The sequence below is a fragment of the Hyalella azteca genome, unplaced genomic scaffold (genome assembly GCF_000764305.2).
Source record: "Hyalella azteca isolate HAZT.00-mixed unplaced genomic scaffold, Hazt_2.0.2 contig1933, whole genome shotgun sequence".
In the NCBI taxonomy this organism is placed as follows: Eukaryota; Metazoa; Arthropoda; class Malacostraca; order Amphipoda; family Hyalellidae; genus Hyalella; species Hyalella azteca.
Genome location: NW_025932225.1, coordinates 143623 through 166400, shown reverse-complemented (window position 1 = coordinate 166400; position 22778 = coordinate 143623). Strand labels below are relative to the sequence as shown.

At 38.0% G+C, this 22778-nt stretch overlaps 1 protein-coding gene across 3 annotated transcripts in view; it reads right to left on the bottom strand.

Annotated features, from left to right (window-relative positions):
• LOC108667975 (elongation of very long chain fatty acids protein 6) overlaps positions 1-22778 on the bottom strand; it is a 61924-nt gene that overhangs the window by 13341 nt on the left and 25805 nt on the right. The window contains exon 1 of one of the 3 annotated variants that reach the window (XM_018155088.2): positions 7075-7570. The exons of the other annotated variants lie outside the window; for them this stretch is intronic. Within the exon in view, the coding sequence (XP_018010577.1) occupies positions 7075-7403 (329 nt within the window). The 5' untranslated portion in view covers positions 7404-7570. Of the gene's footprint in view, positions 1-7074; positions 7571-22778 lie in introns of those variants that run through there. 3 annotated transcript variants of the gene reach the window in all.

Below are 22778 nucleotides of genomic sequence, written 5' to 3'. Positions count from 1 at the left end.
ATTTTAACCGGGACGTCTCGTCTCGTCTCGGTATCGTCCCGGAATTCCAACGGAAGGCTGAAAATTGTCCCGGTTTTTATTGCGAACCGGGACAGAGCCCGTTGTCTCGTCTCGTCTCGTCTCGGATTAAAAAAAATACCAAACGCAGGAGTCTACTGTGGCCCTCAGCAACATAATACACAAGGGAAGTGATAGGCTTGAGTGAGACTCGAAACCGACCTTGACGACCAGGCAGCTAGGCACAAGCTCCAACCTCCACAGCAACTGAGGACGTTTACCTCCACACGAGGGCTATTTGCGGGAGTCATGTCCAGCTCACAGGCGAGGGCAGGAGTAACTTTGCCATCACGCGTACAGTGAAGGGCGAGGACCGAGCAGTCCGAGCTGCTGGTCGCATGCATCACAGCTACAACACGCATCACATGTGTGATACAACCAAGCCAAGACACGCATCACATGCGTGATATAACCAAGCCAAGACACGCATCACATGCGTGATATGACCATGCCACGGCACGCATCACATTCGAGATATAACCAAGCCAAGACACGCATCACATTCGCGACATGACCATGCCACGGCACGCATCACATGCGTGATATGACCATGCCACGGCACGCATCACATGCGTGACATGAATTTGTCCCAACACGTATGCCATGACCGCGTCTGATTTGATGGTCATGGCCACGGAGCGATAGAATCGTTCAAAGCACAGCTTATTTATCGCTTACATAAGGAGTGATTCACATGCCGGACACTAAATTCTTAAAATAACATTCTTATCTGGACATCATTAATATTGGCAAAACGCAAACATCGCCATGAGACTCCACAGTTCATCCTGAGCACAAGATTATCATAGACATATCTCTTAATGAACCATCTCTTCATTAGTTAAATAAAGCAATATTTTGATAGATAGACTGGCCGTGAAACTTCATTGGTTCCATTAGGCCAAGTTTTTCCTGAGTTGATACTAATTACTGAACTAAATTGTATTTTGCATAACAATACCAAAAATAAGGATTGCTGTAATGAATGATTTTAGGTAGAATACGGTATTGGCAGGACCACTGGCCATGAAAATTCATCGGTCATTTGAGGAAGATTGCTAGCCGAGTCAAGGTAGATGTTATAAGGTCAAGTTAGCGTAAGGAACACTCGTGCAAACAGCCGAGGGTTGAAAATTACATAAAGAGTACTTAATCGACTTATAATTAGCATTATATAATTACCGCAGATAAGAGCGTATTGCATAATCAGATAATGTGATAGTAGCGTGCAAAACTCGATCAAGGCATCTGCCGAGTTAAGTAATTTAATCATACCAAGTAACAGACAAACGATTTTGGCTTTAGCCCGTGAATATGTATCATGATGCTTTCAGAAATGTTTCAATTCAAACTAAAAGCGACTCATTAAATCTTACAAAAAAGTTTCTAACATTTATAGATTGCTCAGAATTGTAATCTTGAAAGCGATATAAGTCAGCGTTTAATAACTCATGCGAGCATTGACATCATAGGTAATCGCCGACATCAGGCACTCGCCGATATCATGCAATCGTCGACGTTATGCAATCATTGACATTATGCAATCATCGATATCAAGGAATGACCAGACAAAATTCCCGACCTCTTCTAAATTTATGCCTGCACAGCATCTAGAGTTTGTTCACCGCCACTTGATACGGGGATACTCGTGTTCTAGCTACATACACACGTCTCATACACACACCCGAAGCACGAGCAAGCTTGATCAAGAAAATACAGACTTCGATCGTGCACTTCATGGCGATCGGTTAAAGCTTCGTTGTAGAAGTGTAGGCATCATTGAGTTGCGTGGTACTTAAACAAAAAATTATGGAGGCCATTAATAGCATTAGAAATGAATATTCAATTCACATTATGAACGCGAACTAATGAAAAAAAAAATTTTATATGGAGGTAAGCAACCTCAATGAAGACGCGTCAAAAAATTATTTCAATTTTTTTTGAGTTGAAAGATCAGAATGGGGAGTAAATAAAGCCGATTGGGTGAGAGAATCCCATCTTTGTAGACGAAAACCAATTGTGGAAAGTTCATGTGTCTGCATAATTTATCGTAAGTGGACCCCTCTAAAAGATAACCAAGAGAGCAATTCCCTGGACTTTGCATGCGCAATTTGCACATCTATGAGATAAACTCTAGGATAGCAAATTTTGCTCATAATTTCAAGGCCTATCATGAATAACCGCTGCAATCAACATGCACGCACTTCAACTGATCCGTAGATAAACATCAGACTCACCGATTAGATCTTTATCAGTGATAAGCAACCTCCCGCCTTCTACCTGACTCATTGTGAATGCGTTAGAAGCCAACAAGCCGACAAAGCACGACCACCCTACTCAACGATAACAAAATTAGATTCCATGATAACTTGAACCAAGATAAGAAGTATCCTAGACTCCGCGGAATAGAACGATGCAGACAAGCATGCACGGGCATTATCACTTAATTTCACGATAATGGGATTCAGGCGTCTCAACGGCACTTGTGGACTGCAGTAAACGTGGCAGGAAATGCAGTCCTCTAAACCCTCACTATAAAATTTAGCGATCATGGTATCAGTGACCGAGTTTTCATACGCAAGTAAGCCATTGTAAATCAATTGCCAAGAAGTTCATTTTAACAGTCATTAATCTGCAAAATAGTTGCATATCTACGAAATACATTCGCATTCAGAACTTCACAAACAGTAAGCATAAATCCCATCAATAAGACACAATTTGCGTCATACGAAGCTTCGAACGCTCTTGTAAGATGATTGCTCACACTACCAGCAATTTTCAGAGCAAACGTATCCGTACAAAAACGTTTCCGTGGGTACACAAGTCGATGTCAGCGATGAGGTTGAATGTAGATCTGTAACCGATGAGGTCATCTTCCAGCAGCGACTAGCAAGGACGTGGTCAAACTCACTTTCCTGCAGCCAGGCTTCAGTGAATTAAAGTAGAAACATTAATTGTAAGGCAAGGCCAACGGTAGGGGCAGCTTAAAAGGAGCTGTAACAACATTCAGAGCAAGAGCAGCATGCTGAGGAGGAGCAGTAGAAACATTCAGAGCAAGAGCACCATGATGAGCAGGAGCTGTAACAACATTCAGAGCAAGAGCAGCATGATGAGCAGGAGCAGTAGAAACATTCAGAGCAAGAGCAGCATGCTGAGGAGGAGCAGTAGAAACATTCAGAGCAAGAGCACCATGATGAGCAGGAGCTGTAACAACATTCAGAGCAAGAGCAGCATGATGAGCAGGAGCAGTAGAAACATTCAGAGCAAGAGCAGCATGATGAGCAGGAGCTGTAACAACATTCAGAGCAAGAGCAGCATGATGAGCAGGAGCAGTAGAAACATTCAGAGCAAGAGCACCATGATGAGCAGGAGCTGTAACAACATTCAGAGCAAGAGCAGCATGCTGAGGAGGAGCAGTAGTGTAGCAACATTCAGAGCAAGAGCAGCATGCTGAGCAGGAGCTGTAGCAACATTCAGAGCAAGAGCAGCATGCTGAGCAAGAGCAGCATGATGAGCAGTAGCGCAGCAAAGCAGCATTACGAGCAAAAAAAAGAAAAACAAAGAGCCAAAATTGCAAACAAAACATTAACATATACGACATTAGGTGTGCGAGAAGCAAAGTGAGCAGGAATATTGGGAGAAACATCAAGACCCAGCCCAGCATGAGTAGCAAAATTATTTATGAGCAGGTACAGCATGAGCAGGTACAGCATGAGCAGGTACAGCATGAGCAGAATCAAAAGTAACGCTACATGTTCATGCCCAAGGGCAGGGCACAAAATTAACAGACACTGCACAATTCGGGTCAGAGCTGCACGTAAAAAACGCACAAATGGCGAAGCGACTATAAGGCGCAATAGAAAAACCGCACATTCAATCTTCACAAAAACGGCAATTTGATTCAATTCTCAACAATTCAATACTCCGTTAGTTGAAAGTATCAATAGACCAGATTTTGTGATCTTAATTCGAACTTATATAAAATAGAAAACATCACATTAATAGATGTTTTTGACTTTTCGTTGATGCGTCACTTCTTTTACTTCCTTTAATTTGCAAATACTTTTTTTACATTAAATATCTACGTTTACAGCATAATAAAACAAATGTTATAATATTTAAATTATATGAAATGTTCTTAAAAATTCTGGAAATTTCAATCAACATCTTTAAGCAATTTCATACATTTCATACAATTTGGTTTACGGCAATTATTGACAGCTTACATTTAAACTTGAAGGGTAACGACTATAAAACACCATAGGTCGTTGGAATAGACAACTGAAGAGCCAAAGTAAGATTTATGATCATGAAGAAACATAATACCCTAAAGGAAAAAATAAACTAGAAAAAACGCAATCCCCGGAAGACAAAACAAAAGAAAAAGAGGAACGATCCTATCAAATAAATCACGAGGCACTTTACGAGGCAGAAAAAAAGCTTGACCCTTGAATAAACTGCACACTAGAACCGAAGATAAACCTGAGAGGCCACTGAACGATCGTACGATGTGACGTCAAGGTCAATTTTTTGAGTTCGCGTACAGAGTTTTTATGGGAACTGTGAAAGGTTTACTAGAAAAGTGCGAGGTTAGGCCAGGTCTTCTAGGCATTTTCAAGGATGCGGTATGCAAGGGCGTTACTCAATACGTGGTTGCGTCACTGGTGATGCTGTCGTGAAATGCGTAACAGGTAACAGTTTTCATGTTACCAATTGTGCAATGATGTAACAGGTCACCGACACTCCAAACACTTACTTCGTACAATCTTGCATCGTCCTTGAACTTATAACATTTAAATCAGTATCATATTTCTTACAGCATCGGCGGACCAAGCAGAAAGGTAAATATCTGTTAGCTATCATTGAAAGTATTCACAAGACGGATCTCATCGCATTGATTTGTAAAATATACACAGACAACTTCGTAATTAAATTAATATATTGAAAATGATTTAACCTACAACACATAACCCGCATTCTATCTTCTAAAATAAATGTTCCTTGAAACCAGTATTAACGCTCGGTATTTCCCAAGCAATAAAAGCAGGGTTATCGGCGATCTTAGCCTACCGAGCGAGGGTGGAAATGTATAAGGCTAAACTTGCTGGGCTAAAATATGGGAAGATGGTGACGTCTCACCCATATCACTTAAATGAATGTGAGCTAATGAAATATTGTCGACGCATTATCTATACGTGACTTACAACCAGTACAATAAATTCGAAATTTAGCGGATCCATTACAATTGAAAAGCAATAAAAACACAGTATCTCTCCTAAACATTAGTTTGGCGTAAAATTTATTACCCAAATAAATAAGTTTATATTCTTAGCTAACAAACAGAGAAATTTATTCGTTGAATAAATTCATAACGTCATGGCAATCCTGTTCAAATATTACAGTAATAATTTCTAGGAAACAATAATTTCACATAATTCACTAGAATTATTTCAAGTGTGGCCTCGTCAAATTAACACGGAAACGAGCAACACGATGAGCATTCAGGCCTTATTTTTCGTAGCTTTGGTCTCGACAACATTTAGATGAAAACCGTAAAACCGTCCTCGTCTAATATAGAATTTCTAAGTCAAAGAGATTCCAGAGAAAATAAAATGTTTAATACAGCAAAAATGTCGAATGAACTCGCAAGTCGGTTAATTAATGAATTGCCTGCACGACACGAAAATAGGACAATATCGCATTTTTTACGAAGCTTCGTGTGCCAGGAAACGGCGGTCGTGATACATACAGTATACACTGAATATAATGCAAAACACGTACATATTTACAGCGAGTCGAGGAACGATTAAAAAAACGGTGCGCATGCCAAGCGGAATTCGGACGTTGCACTTCTTAAATAGTTACTAATTTGAAAATGTAATTGGACTTAACGTCAATTTGATTCATATCTCGAAATGGCAAGGGATATTGCAAATAAGATACAAGAAAATAATAGGGAACAATTTTGCAGAAATTTCAATTAATCACATTTTTTAGAATTATAGTAATGAAAAAGCATTCCTGGCCCAGGTATCGCACGAAGCTGAATAAAATTAAACATACAACACTTATAAACGTCCACATTCAAGACATTTCTTGCGATTTAATTTCACCTCCGAACGCCGTTTTAGAGCATGCAGAAGGCAACCGGATGACATCACTTGTGGAGCAAAGTCCGCTTGCAATGGCTCGACTGCTGTCACGACTCTAACGTCTTGCAGCAATTACAGTAGTATAGACTTCGTCTGTGGTACCTAAGTCTTCATTCGCTAATATATCAAACTAATCAAAGCATTACTTCAACACCGCCTACGATGCTTTAAATAAACAGCTATTAAAATGGCAAAAGTATAAGGAAAATATGACACGTTGAACTTGACCGTAAAGTAAATAATAACGCGAACTGCTAGTTTTAATCTTAGAGAAATATCCAGAAATTTTCTGATATGATGAGAAATTAAGTTTGTCGATGACACGTGGATCCACAATTCAGCAGAAATTACACCATCAACGCTCCAAAGCCGTCTTCAACTTGGCAAACGGGAAAAATAACTTTTAACTGGACCTGAGAGACGATTAGTTTTCACCAGATGTCGACTAAAAGAAGTATCTTCGACGCTTCATTTCTATTCAAATTTCAGCAGTCGTGCAGGAAGATGCGCCATAGATGAAAAAGGACGAAATAATTTCAATCATTTTATTAAAAAAATTATGAAATAATTAAACCAACGAGATCTACAACTCTTAGTGTAGGTGTAGCTACAATTTTCATTTACGGCGCGTACTAGAATGGGAAATTGAATTAGGGCTATGAGTATTCAATTTTCCCGAAACTAATTTTTAAACAATTAGTATGAGTATGACTCATACTCGATACTATAGCATAATGCTAAATATTAGATTTCACGATAATATGCTTCAATTTGTAATATTGATAGAATAAAAATGAAATACTTGCAAACCGAAGAATAAATATATTTATGCAACAATACTTGACATCCGACTGTTCCGACATACCTTGGTCCCGGTATGCAGACAGAGTAGTGGAATCCGTGATTTTTGAAAACGTACAAGAGTTCCGGTAACGTCCTGCTGGCACCCCAAACCGAAAAAGTAGCTAAGAAAACGTTCCATATAAAAAGGGGCGTTGTGAGCTCAAATCTTGGCCGAGAAGACATGTAAATTTTGGTCCCATAAATGATCAACATGTAAGAACCTACATAGTAGAAACACATTTGCCAGTTTTCTCGCATCCATTCCCGTTGAGCAGGAGTGTCGAAATCTGCTTCGAATTTAAAAACATACGAGTAATTGGGCATAGTAATAGAAGTATCGATAGCGGCCATGATAGATGGTGTTCGGAAATATTGCAATACTGATGGGAGTTCAGCAACAAATTTTGAATTCAGTGATGGAATGAATGCTACACGCCACCACTCCGGCCGGTCTCCAACCCAGTACTGCGAGAAGCAGTTACGACAAACCAGCAGCTGACACTGCAGCTGCAGACGATCGGCGATCGCCCGCCGGCAACACTGGCTTCTGTTCTCTAAAGCAAAATTACAAATCCACGAGTTTATCTCATCCTAACCCAACAATGGACGTCTCTTTCAAAGACTATTTTGATTTTTTTGGCCTAAATTTTGGAAACACTTGCCTAAATTAAAAGGGTTTCATATGTTTATTTTTTGACATTATAAGCCAAAAAGAGCCAGCACTTTTCGACTTGTACACCTTACACCAATGAATCTAAATCCTAAACTAATATACGATGAATCATTAAATTGAATGAAATTAAAGTAATTCTGCCGGCGTAAAATTCTGTCTCAATGCCACAAGTGCGTTCACACATTTATCATAGAAGAAATATAGCGTTAACAGTACACTGACACAAGTGAATAACGTATCATTAATTTCTAAGATAGGTCAAAGAATCCCCCATTTCAAAATATTGTGATAGGAAAATGTTATGGGACGATTTTCAATACCAATACGGATGCTTCTAGGCCGCATGTAGAAATAACTTTAAATAATTTTACTGTGAACTTAGAGCTGCACCAAAAAATTATAATAGACATAAATAGCGATAGGTTATGTTACACTTAGCTTCATCTTCATACTTATGATCCAAATCACTCTAATAAAATACAAAAGCATACAGCAAGTTACCTACAAACATTATTTACATAATTTTAGCTACATATATGTAACTATTTCAGAACAGTGAGTGCTTCGAGCAGGTTTAAATTAGTACTGTTTGCCATCAAATTTTCAATTTTGTGTACACTTTTCTCACAGAAAACCCGACCGAAGAAATTTGTTATCGGTGACTAGTACAAACAATATAGGTTGATAACTGCTGCAGCTAATTAAACAAACTAAACACTAAACAGGATAATAAATAGATTTAAAACATCATTGCATAAGGCCTTAAAATAAAAATATAATTCAAACGCAGTATTAATAATATACGTTTAAAAATTACTTTTTAAAGACAACACTTCCAAAGAATCTAGTGTCTGCAATCTTACAGATGTACAATGAATTTCTCATTTAATTTTCGAATATTATAAAAAATAGTTTTTCAATTTTTTCAATCTATGAAATTTTTTTAATATATTAATTTTTTTACAATTATTTATTCTGTCAATTGATTCATGCATTGCCTCTTGACTTCACACAAGTGTGCAAAATTTCAGATCAATTAGACAGGTATGTCAAATATCAGTTATAAGATTTGTAGCTGACAAAATTATTTTTTCAATTTTTTTAATATTAAAAAAAAAAATTTATTTCTAAAATTATTTATTTTGACATTTGATTCATGAATTGTCTCAAACTTTACACAAGTGTGCATAATTTCAGATCGATAGGATAAGTGAAAGTGTGTTAAATTTCGATTACAAGATTTGTAGCATACAAACAAACAAACAAACAAACAACAAGAAGTGAAGTTAAAGAGAAGTGTTGTACAATAGGAATGGATAACGTTAAATGTATCGCTTACGACTAAATCAGTCGCTCCAACTAATCTGAATATAAATTGTTTAATTACGATAATTATTTTCTTATAAATAATCATAATGTCTAACGACCGACTCGCACTTTGTCTTGACGTCTTGTCTAAATTTACAGATTTGCGCATACAATAAAGCTACTCCCGAAGTCTCGAGTGCCGAATGGCTTAGTAATATATTTGAAGTACCTTAATAGAAATAATTAATGCAATAATTTTTATCGACTAACGAGTAACGACACGTGATTTCTTAATTTTACATGCCTATTTTATTCATTTATTGCAGTATTAGACTGACCACATAGGTACAGGCCACAGACCACTTAGCAACCACAATCGATAAAACGGACCGAAAAGGAAAAGTGTAGATTGACAGCGAGACTGAGAGAATATATTACAAAAAGAATTTTATTTCAAGTCTTCAAGAGCAATGCAGGGGCCAGGGGCTAGATGCAATCGGCCCTGCAGCAAGCACCAGTAGCCACTAGCCAGTAGGGCTGGCGCCTGGCGGCTGGGGCCTGGGCCGGCCAGAGCCGCTTACACCGCTAGAGCAAGTAAGTAACTGACAATGCATCATTTGCATGTGAAATCGTACAAGAAGCGACGCAGGTACAAGCTGCAATGTATATGCTAGTGGCTTTTCAAATATTATTCATTTATTTTTAATAAATGTAGGTAAATATACGAGTATTTTTCCGACTAGGAGTCTCTAGACTGTCTATCAGTCTATGGAAGAGATTGGTTTAGCGAAAAATTTAGGATTGTCTGCCTTCAACGTTCTAGCTATTCTCTGCCACTTTCTTACAGAAAACGATCACGAGAAATTTTATTAGCGGAAACTATTACAAACCACATGGGTCGATAAATGTTGCAATACTAAATCATTCATTCATTCACAACAATACAGTTAAAAACAGTTAAAAAAAACACCAACGGTGGCGTGTACGCACATGGATATATATCCACATTACTGCATAATACCCTCTTATTTTTGCACAAGGCCCTAATATTTTTAATGACAATATATAGCTCATTTTAAATCAATAAAAACTTGATGGATTAAGCTGAGTGTATAGTTCACGCTGAGTATATACCTATATCTGACTGTATATTACTTAGTTATATATTTGAGTGTATATTACGTTGAGTATCACGCTGAGTGTATAGTTAACGACTAGTTTACTTACTTTAACTGAGCACAATCAGAATAAGTTATTAATAGTATTATACTAGTACACTATACTAGAATAAAGCGGTGTCAGCGTTGATTACTCGTTTAAGCCACTAGATCTGTCGCCAATTCGTAACATCACAGAATATACACATCTTGTTGCGGTCTCGAATACGCAACTCACTGTTCCAATGTTGCTGTGCTAGGTCGCCAAGCCACCTCGCCGATTTGACCAGAATTGTAACAGGTAGCTGAGATCGATCCCAAGACTCTCTGCTTCAGTCCTGGTAATCTGAACTTTAACCACTGGGTTAAACTGCCCAATAATGCGGTTCCAGCTTTGATTAAGCAGCTAGACCTGTCGCCGATTCTTAACACCGCCGAACATTCACTCATTGGTAATACTGTCCGAATTGTTACATGCTACCACCGGGCGGCTAAATGATTCATTTATAGTACCAAAATGGAAAAATACAAGGCTAATATATTGATCGACGAGCAATAATTGAAATTTTGACTTCGCACATCTTTTCAGTGACAGTACCAGATCAATCTCTAAGCGACCGCAAATGATGGATCATATGGAAAACGAAGCGTCAAGCGAGACTGAGAGAACATATTAAAGCATGGACTGAGTGGCTGCTTCTTAATAATAGTATTAGATCATAGGTTCTTTCGCTACCTAGGATCAAGCTACGGTAGCAACTAAGAATTGTCTTCCATCTAGTTAGGTCGTTGAATAATGATTCATGTCGACTTGAGACCGCTGAAAATTCGTTAACTACGATTTGAATTGACTTTAAATGAACGCAATTGCCATGTCTCAGGAATATTTATTTCTTCCACAGAGAGTTTATTCTGTGCTGTAATTTCACGAATTAGCATTTTATGATTTCTTCTTTCGTTCATTGTATTAATTTTTTATTTCATCTCAGTTTGCTCCTACTTAGGATGTGTTATTGTCATCAAACTACCCTTTACCATTAACTCTCCCACATCTATCTTGATCACGTTGGTTTCCGCCTCCTGCCACAATTCGAGCTGGGTCCCTTACTTGCTAATTCTAAATCGCACCGATCCCTTCAATCCAATTACTCTTTCGCGCAGTGGCCTATCCCCCTCCTGCCACTCGAGAGTGCTGGTGTTTTCGTCGCCACACGCTTATGCATTGGTTTCGTCCACTTGCCACTCAACTGCTGCACAGCTTCGTTTTTTCTGCCATTCGACCACCGCACGGTTTCGTCCCTCCCGCCACTCGTTTGCACATTGGTTTCGTCCCTCCCGCCACTCGTTTGCACATTGGTTTCGTCCCTCCTACCACTCGTTTGCACATTGGTTTCGTCCCTCCCGCCACTCGTTTGCACATTGGTTTCGTCCCTCTTACCACTAGTTTGCACATGGTTTCATCCCTGCTCCACTGAGACGCGTGGTTTCTACGACACGACAGTCGCGCAGTTGCGTCGCACTTTCACTGGCCGGCGCGGAGAGGCCGGCGACGACAGCTGCTGCAGCCATGCGCGTGAATAGCACCATATCACGCCCCGTCTTCATTAAAAACACAAACACGCATTCTCGGCTTGCGTATTATGCCAGTGCATGAACAGGCATTGCCTCCATCACTTTAATAGACAGATACGCAGTGCCCTAATCATGTCAGCATATGCATTTTTATTGCCTTCATAATGATAGAAAATGAACATGTATGACATTCATCATCTTGATAAATGAAACAGAATCAATAGTACGCCGGCTTTATCTGCTAAAATATTTTGAAATGCAGGTGCTAGCAGCAATGCAGGTGCAAGCAGCAATGCAGGTGCAAGTTTCACAACGCTGGATGATAATGTAAATGAGTTAGTTTCGAAGTCTCCTTATCCCTTGGTCCCAACCGATTCAAAATATAATATAATAGAAGTGTCGGCACTGAAGAAATTGGCCAATGGCCTGTTGCCGATTCTTGAACTTTTCGTGACTTGATTCACAAGGGATCCGGCCATTGGAACCCGATCTTTCTATAGCTGACGATTGATTGAGATAACTGCTGGACTTATTGCCTGGTCCGTAATTTGCTAGGCATTTTAAGACTGAACATATGCTCCGGCATAGCTTCGTCTAGTCTGTTTTTGAAGATGTTCATACTCGGAGCGTCAACGATGCTATCAGGGAGGCTGTTCCACATGTCGGTGACTCGAAGCGAGAAGAAATGTTGTCGCATGGATGTGTTCCAACGCTGTTTTTTTAGTTTATAGCCGTGGCCCCTGGTGTTGGTTCTTGTTTCAAATTCTAGAAATCCTTCTGGGACCTTGTATAAGTCATGAGTATACTTGTATACTTCAATGAGGTCCCCACGCAGACGTCGATAACTGAGGCTTGGAAGTTTCATAATCTTTAATCTTTCCTCATAGGACTTGCCTTTCAAGCCCGGAACTATTCTTGTTGCGCGTCTTTGAACACTCTCTACTAAATTTCTGTCCTTCTCAAATTACGAACTGGACGAACTGGAAACATTTACCGATGACAATCCTATGATGATAAGAAATTTCAAATCTGTTACTCATAAAATGATTCATACCATGCGAGCACAAAGAAGGTGAAATAGCACACAAAATAAAGGAGATTGTTTCACTGCGATAAACATTGTCGTTTTTCATGAAAAAGGAAGTAGAAATATCTCTTTAGATAAGATTTTATGTGACAAATACATGCAATACAAGGCAACAATCATGCCGAACTAACGTGCGAGTCATGGTATAGTAATACTTATTCATCATAACCGTATCAATGCGGGGAAGAAAGGCACCCACGACTACTGCTGTATTAACACAAGCCAGAAATATTAAACAGTGCGGAAAGTGAGCTAGGATGTCACACATAAGTAGCAGGCCAGCGCGCAGTATGGTATTTACAACGTACGCGGAGCTTTCTACGGCCAGCTCAATTCGCGGTAATAATGTCGCAACATTCGAGAAAGTTTATGGCTTGCGCGAGGCAAAAGTGCAGTGCGCGTTTCCAAGCAACTTCTTTCGAAAATCATCGACGGGTCATCGGCGGCCATGTATCATATATGGTCACACATAATAAACATCATGCATTTTTAAATGAGTTGGCAAGCAGATGAATTAGATAAGAATGATTTCAAATATCATTGATTTCCGTCCAAATCACGGACAACTTTCTCTCGTGCGATAGAAATTCTTAAACAGTAAAACACACAAAGTTCAATTCACCGGACAATATTATAAAGTTCATATTGACCAATAGAATAACACACCAATCAATTTAACAGTTATTATCGATCAATTCACATCTTCCCAACTTTATCTAAAACTGTGAATATTCGCAGACGACTCACGTGAGGAACTGGATCATATTCATCGCACGAAATCCGTGATCAGAATTGAACTGATTTTAGCCGTGTATTTTTAAACTTTCAAAACATAAGTCAGGCGAAAAAAATAACCTAATGCTAGGACTGCCATCTGAAATTGGTCCATTTATGATTTTTAAATGCCATCTGAAATTAGAGAAACACCATTAAATGCAATGTGAAGTTCGTCCAATTATGTTTTGAACGCTTGAGTTCATAATAAATAGGAAAAACGTTCGGTAAATACATACATTTACTGGAATTAATATTGAAGCATCAAGTTAATTTACAAACGAGTGCACATAGAGTTAACTCTTCACGTAACTCTTCCATGGTTGTACTAACGTTGGTATTGTACTAACAATATGCAGTGCGTGGTGCGAGTAAACCACTTTCTCGTACATACACAACACTTAAGACACGAGGATCGGTCGCATGAACCCTTGCATCAAGTTTAAACGTGATAATTAGTATATGTTGAACGTCATGAAGAATATCTATTGTAAAAAAGCACTTGTGAGCAGTCGTTGTGAACATCATCTATTTGTGTTCTGAGTGACATACCTAAGTATTAAGTAATACAACAAAATGTGTAAAAGAAATTAGCGCACGATGAAATTTAATTTGATAAGCAAATGTAAAGAAAAAATATAACTCAGTACTCACTGCAACGAGTGACAGAGAGCGCATTTTCTCGTCAACGAAAACGTAAAATCACGGACGTACAGACAGACAGACGGACGGACATAATAGCGCCTTTTTTTCCATAAATGAGATAATGCGCTAAAACACACAGAGATAAACAAATACATTATTATTTGTATCAAGAGATTTTTATTAATATTCGATCAACTAGTTAACCAAGCGCGCTTCAGAAGAAGCATGTGATGTAACCGGTTTCCGCTTGTGATGCTATACATGCACCTATACGCTGCTTGAATCATTCAGTGACACCTACAATATATTTGTTTATGGCCATTGTTATAGAACAAATCGTTCAATGAATTTAATATCGCACGGTTTACAGTCGTGTAAACCTGAAAACCTGCAGCGTCTGTCAAACTGTAACCGATCGGATTCTACATGAAAAATTTCATTGTTAAGTCACAATATAAAAAAAATACTGACAAAAACATCATCTTTCTGAAAATGTATTTTAATACCTATTTAATACTTTATTATTGAAGATGGTTAAAATAACAATTAAGTAACTGCAAAACTTGTGTGAACACGATACCACTTTGTAAATTAATCAGAAGCAAAATGAGATAAGTATATAAAGAAAAAATTATTCACACAGGAGCTTAAAGTGAAAGGAGCTCTTCTTGTATTAATCGGTTCAGTGAACTAGACCTCGATAGTTAGCAATTACATGCTGCTAAAGATTTAACATCATTCTACTAGCTATTTACCTTCAATTCAATTGTCAGAAGGAAGGTTTTTTGTGCTACTTTGCAATAAGAAAATATTTTATGTCTCACTTGATTACACTTCGACGTAACAGCAAACGCCTATATATATCAACGGTAGAAAAAAGTATTCAAGTGCATGTAAAGTCGACGATATCAGAAAGAAATGGACTGAAAAATGCGGCGCTAAACCGCGAGTTGAGCGCTTATATTTTTAACTCGACCAACAGAGGCCAGATGAATTATCGTGGCAAACATGACAAGGAAATCTGGTTTTGTGCGAGTCATGCCAAACTCGAAGGACTTCACAGTCCATTTTGGGTTTTTCTATTGGTACAAGGACATGCAAACCTCGAGGATGGCAAATAAAATAAGGATTTTAAATATGCCAAAGCTAAGCTCAGCGCATTATTACTGAGACACATCTGACTGAAACTCAGAAATGGCGAAAATACATAAAACTAACAATGCTGATCGCAATCTAACTCGCAGAGAATAATATTAAGTGCAATAATCCCCTTGTATCGTCTACTAACTGCTGGCATCACTGGTATTTAAAGATTGAGAAGTTATACCTGCAGTAATAAAAAGGAATGGGTCATGTTGTTCACATTCAAATTTTCTTACCCACAGCACCAGCAAAGCGTGAACGTATCACTAATACGACTTTTTCGGGTCAAAACTGGGTCAAGATGACCCAACACAAGGGCAATAACTGCACCGTCATTTAATTGGACCAATCAATCAAGTCTCACCACTATGTCTGTGAGTCAGACTAGGGCGCAAAAAAAAACATGCGTTAAGAGCACGTACGGTGGACGTAGTCAGGATACGGCTGGTGTAAAGTGCACCTACAAATGTCACGAGACTTAATAATTTAGATTAACGGTTCATCGATTGCCGCAGCAAGTTGCCAGGTTTCGGTAACATTTAGAGCTGTGATTACTACGCTGACATTCGTCAATACTCCTAACGCTGTGAGGATTATGGAATAGAATGAGCGATGAGCTGTGATAGAAATTTCCCCAAATAGAGAACATTTTATTTCATTTCATCAATTCAACACACACTGACGTAACTTGCAACGCCATGGAAGAGGAAAGAAGAGAAACCAGTTGGCATGAAACAAACTATGCCAACTCAAAGAATAATTCGCTCACCTTAAAAAAAATAAAGTATGTAACTGAGATATTTTAGGAGGAACGAGGACGCTTTTGTAAAGCTGTAGTAAATACGGCTTGAAAAAATATCGCCTAACCCACGGTCATAAAATAGGTATTTGCAAAGGAACAACAATTGCCTCCACTAGCAGTCCCTATAAGTAATTCGGAAAAATTTTCCGTCGAGGTCATTATATAAACATGGAATAATCAAAAGGATTTCTAAAAGACTTTTGCGAATATGAGCATAGTCATGTTTTCTGAAGAGCAAGATGTGCCTGCCCAGCGACCGAGCAGTGCGGACATTCTGCATGGAGTGCGACGTAAACAAACCGCGTTGCCAAGGTGACCGGCGCACCGATGATCACGAGCCTCCAATGACGCGGATGACAAGCAGTCTGTGTCGTAAAGCTCCGCTGCAGGCGATAAGTTGAAAAACATCCCCAGAGAAATTACACTGAATTTTTAATATACAAAACTGCATCGAAGAGGAACTGCAGCTTCTGCCTAGCAAATGAGGAAAATAGAAATAATTTTTATTAGCATATGAAATTTCATAGAGGAAAGTGATCGGTATTACTTGAATATAGACTACGGTCATAGTAAAACGTGATAAGCTGCAAGCAGAATCAAGTTACCAGCACCAGCATCAGAGCATGACAATATAACGCACAGATAAATTTCAAGGTCATTAAAAATAACCTAGAAGATGAATGACAACAATTAGCAAACACAGCGGCCGGAAAATAAATTATTTAATCCCTTAGAATTCATTCCTAAATACTTTGACGTTCGTAGATCGCTAAGGGGAAGAACATTGTTTGGGGAAGAAATTGGGGAAGAAATTATTTTCAGATACTCAAGTGTCGTCAGAGCAAGTTGACTCTCAACCGCGTAAAACTTAAATGCAACGTGAAGAAGTTTATCATGAATATCTCTAGTTCCAAGTTCATTCAAGTTCTTGAAGACTCTTCCAGTTTTTATCTGAACAAGTTTCGACGGAGGAAGTGGTTATACTTATTCCATGACTTTTCTCGGGTTACCCTTCATGGGCAGTTGTCGTTGAAGGCCATGCATGAAAGGTGCGGCAAAATAATAGGAAATTTGCAGTAACAAGAGCTACGAAATGTGTCTTTATGTATCTCTGAGAAACAACAGGCTGCTGAGGGCAAGTCTTGTGTTCTGAGCGACCAATTCTTTGGTAATCGTAACTTGCGGCCAAAATTGCCGTGCAAAAAAAACCTTACTCAAAAATTGAAATAATGATTTATAACAATCTATGACAAATTAAGATGATAATTTTATGCAAAAAAGATATTATTAATGACATTCAACATATTTATATTGCTTTTATAAATCTTTTGACTTGTAACTGAGTCTCATCTCTATAACCGTGCGAAGTCCATTAGAACGAAATAAATATAAAACCATTTTTAAAAAACACATTTTTCTGGTTGTTACAAAACTAAAAACAATGAAATAAAATAAATAAATAAACTTTTAAAAACCACGTTTTCTTAACGGACAAAAAAGAAAAACATTAATCTCACATAACATTACATAACATTCTACATAACTTTAATTTTATGTAAGAGTTAATGTTTGACTTTTTTGTCCGTTAAGAAAACGTGGTTTTCAAAAGTTTTCTATTTATTTTATTTCATTGTTTTCAGTTTTGTAACAACCAGAAAAATGTGGTTTTTAAAAATGTTTTTTATATTTATTTATTTTCTACTTTTTAGTTCAACACTTTTAATAATTAAAAGAAATTCATCTGAAAATATTCTCTATACATTCAGTGTTATTGACTAATAGACTAATCGTTAGCCGTTAATCAGGAGCGTAATAGACTCGATTCCCAACCTTAAATTTTTGCTCTCGATAAAAGTCAGTTAATTAATTTAACAATTTTTAAGTATAAACTTATTACTTCTGATGATCAAATCTTGAATTGTTAGGCAGCATAAGCATGCACGCCAAGTTTCAAGTTGCAAGGATCCTCAGAAGTGCTCTGAATTAAGGTTTGATTCTTTGAAGTGTTCTAAATTAAGGTTTGAATTTTTGATGACAGACAGACACGAAACGAAGTCAAGAAAAAAATTTTAACTTCTAAAAACCATGTTTTCTCAACAGACAAAAAAGAAAAACATTAACTCTTACATAACATTACATAACATTCTACTTAACTTTAATGTTATGTAGGAGTTAATGTTTTTCTTTTTTGTCCGTTAAGAAAACCTGGTTTTAAAAGTTATATATATATTTTTTATTTTATTGTTTTTAGCTTTGTAACCATCAGAAAAACGTTGTTTTTAAAAATGGTTTTATATATATTTATTTTAGACTTTTTAGTTTAGCAATTTTAGCAATTCAAATCATTTTCCAGGGTTGGCAACTCTGGATGTTCGACAAAAAACTCGATTACCAACCGCCAACCATGAATTCTTAGGGTTTTTTTTATTTTTTTAAAGAAATTTTTTTAACTTATTACTTCTGATGATCAAATCTTGAATTTTTAGACAGCATAAGCATGCATGCTAAATTTCAAGTTTCAAGGATTTTCAGAAGTGCTGTAAATTAAGGCTCGAATTTTTGATGACAACAGAGACGAAGCGAAACTAAGAAAAACGTGGTAATAAAGTCTCAATACTGTTGACTTTATTAAAAAACAATATAATAAAATGCTGATCGCGATTACACCAAGAAACCTCAAGTGAAATTTTATTGGCGATGCCGAATTCTGCAGTAATAATCATGCAATTTGGACAGGAAAATGGCCTTGGTCAAAAGAAAATTGGCCATAACGAAGAGCTTATTATAGCATGCCGGGTAAATTGAAGTTTTCGAAGTACTAACATAAAAAAATTAATATGATAATATGGCATTTATTGATCCCCTTTTTACAACACTTCTCTTTAACTTCATTTCTTGTTGTTTGTTTGTCTGCTACAAATCTTGTAATCGAAATTTAATATACTTCTACTTATCCTATCGATCTGAAATTTTGCACACTTGTGTAAAGTTGGAGACAATGCATGAATCAAATTTCAAAATCAATGATTTAAAAAAAATTTTAATATTAAAAAAAAAATTTGTCAGCTACAAATCTTATAACTGATATTTGACACACTTTTACCTGTCTAATTGATCTGAAATTTTGCACACTTGTGTGAAGTCAGAAGCAGTGCATGAATCAACTAACAGAATAAATATTTGAAAAAAATTATATATTAAAAGAATTATATATAAAAAATTATTCGAAAATTAAATGAGAAATTCATTGTACATCTGTAAGATTGGAGACATTGGATTCTTTGGAAGTGTTGTATTTAAAAAGTAATTTTTAAACATATATTATTTAGATTTGGCATGGATCTTTAATAACATGGCATTCGTAGGCCCACGCAAACGATTGGAAGTTGCCTAAAACTCTAAAAATTTCTTGGTCAAACTATAACAAATGTGTGTGAAACTTGAACAAATATTGGAAAGATGTAAGAAAAAAATAAACCAAGACACCACAAAAGTAAACATATTTTTAACATTTCCCTTTTCTAAATGTTTAACATCGTTCAATAATACGAGAACCATAATATCCTTTGGACTAATTCCCTATTGATGACAAGCATTTTCTTCCGACTTAATAGTAAGTTTCAAAAACAAAAAAATTACCAGCGTGCATATATAAGTACTGACAGAAAAACTTGGTGACCACTAAAGAAAAAGGTCATCACAGCGAGATTTTACGACGTCTAAATCTTTATTTTCAGTCCCGCCTGTTTTGTTTTTGTCGGCAGTCAAGTCTATCAAAAACTTGCGTTTTCAAAATCCAGTTTTGAATGCCGTGTACCAAATAAATCTTACGACGATTGCAAGGTTCCACGATGATCATGAATATTTTATTATCGTTTGCAATAATTCCGGATGTAATTTAGTTTTTTGTTGATGGTTAAGTCGTTTTCAAGGTATAAGGCCAATTGAACATCTCAAATAATATACAATAATAGTTGTCTATTATTACAAGTTTTGTGAAATATTCACAGAAATTCAGTCAAGGCAACGAATGCGACCCGACAGACGGGCCAGACATCGTCATGTCAGGTCAAGATCAAAGAGCATGGGCAAGAGATCAATACGAACACCTAAGACAAAACGTCACTGCATCGTCAAATTATAGCGCACTGCATTGTCAAATTATAGCGCACCTGATAACTATTTACTTTATATTATATAATAAAAGTTAACAACTCACTCTCTCCTCATTTCAGAATGCGTAAGGCCGGCGGTTGGCATAGCGATGTATACATTTCATCAATATTGCGAGTGGGTACAACATCATTCCTTAGTTCGCTTAAAAATTTCAACGCGGACATTCCAAAGTCAAAACCGACCTAACGAGCACCGAGCATGCAATGTGTTGTGTGTCAATACGTGTGCAGAACCTGTACAGAGAGTGTGGGGGTTGATACGTGTACTGAACCTGTACAGAGAGTGTGGAGGTCGATACGTGTACTGAACCTGTACAGAGAGTGTGGAGGTTAGTGTGGGGGTTGATACGTGTACCGAACCTGTACAGAGAGTGTGGGGGTTGATACGTGTACTGAACCTGTACAGAAAGTGTGGGGGTTGATACGTGTACTGAACCTGTACAGAAAGTGTGGGGGTTGATACGTGTACCGAACCTGTACAAAGTTCAGGTAATAAGTGACAGAGCTACACCGCTATGGTCGTCACGATATGCACGGTCTTCTATCGACCAGGCGACCACGCCACTAACTGGTTTAATCAGGTTAAAGTTCTCTGGAATTCAGTCAAGTCGATCACGTGCACACCTTTAGCATATTAGATCACATACTTCTTCGAATTATTCTGCCAAGTTCCATGCAGAGCATAGGCATAATTGTGCTACTGTTTGGAATCAGTCTATTAGTCTATTTAAATTCGGATCTTGTGCAGTGGAGTGCTAACATGGAAGAAAATTCGAATGGACTTTTCAGTGCCAACTGAAATTTACATGTGAATACCGAAATAAATATGTCTGGTTGGCGGAAAGCTGCAGCCCAAAGGACAATACTCGTATATTGAAGTAAGCGCACATTTATTTAAGGGCTTGCTGCTTAATTCAGATGAGAAAAAGGATCGAAAAATGCATCGTGCTCTAGCTGCAATGTATTGAGCATTAAGCAACATTACAGCATATATTTTATTAATAATAGTACAGTAATGATAGTACACTCTCTGTACAGGTTCAATACACGTATCGACCTCCACACTATCTGTACAGGTTTCGGTACACGAATTGACCTCCGACCTCCACACTCTCTGTACAGGTTCGGTACACGTACGTATCGACCTCCACACTCTCTGTACAGGTTCAGTACACGTATCAACCTCCACACTCTCTGTACAGGTTCAGTACACGTATCGACCTCCACACTCTCTGTACAGGTTCAGTACACGTATCAACCTCCACACTCTCTGTACAGGTTCGGTACACGTATCGACCTCCACACTCTCTGTACAGGTTCAGTACACGTATCAACCTCCACACTCTCTGTACAGGTTCGGTACACGTATCGACCTCCACACTCTCTGTACATTTATAATGAACATGAATGAAGCATGAATGAAATGTGTATACGTATTTTTATTGATATATGGTACGTGCGGCAGCCTTGCCTCATAGTCAACAGTGTGTGATGCTTTCCAGGTAGAAGTTGCAGGCGGCAACGCCTTTTTTGTCTCACGAAGAATGCGAAGTGAAAGCAAGTCTCCTTCATATACCTTAGCGTTCCGTGCCTACAACACTACTTTGTTCTACCACACGTGCGTATGTTTGTTTTATTAGCGTTATCGTGTTACGCATCAAATTTAAAGTCTCTGTGATGTTGGAGTTGCGCGAGAGGTTTTGCAGTAGAGCTTCAGTATTGCATGTCATCGTCTTGCAAATGCCTGGAAATATTGTCATCGTACTGAACTTTGTACTGAATTTTTCGGTTACAAATTAATTATTATGTATTTAGTTCTGAATTTGTGAAGTAGTATCCGCTCGTGGCAACACAAATCGTAACATTGCAGGTCACAACACCAGGCACGCAGGTCACGGGTCACAACACCAGGCACGCATGTCACAGGTCACAACACCAGGCACGCAGGTCACGGGTCACAACACCAGGCACGCAGGTCACGGGTCACAACACCAGGCACGCAGGTCACAGGTCACAACACCAGGCACGCAGGTCACGGGTCACAACACCAGACACGCAGGTTACAGGTCACAGCACCAGGCACGCAGGTCACAGGTCGCAACACCAGGCACGCAGGTCACGGGTCACAAATATGGCTGACAAAATATAGGACAGATATCGAATCCATAACTTCTGACCAGCACAATATAGGCAGTCGCTCAATTGAGACGAATAATCCTCGCAAGAACACGACGATTGGCTTCACCTGTTAATTGCATAGAAACGTCAGCTTAGAATACATGTCAACTTTAAACAAAGCAACGTCTACTCTAGTTTCATACTCAGAATTTGAAGCTTAAATATGTGATGAATTTATTCATTCAATTAAAACACACCTAAACTTGATATCG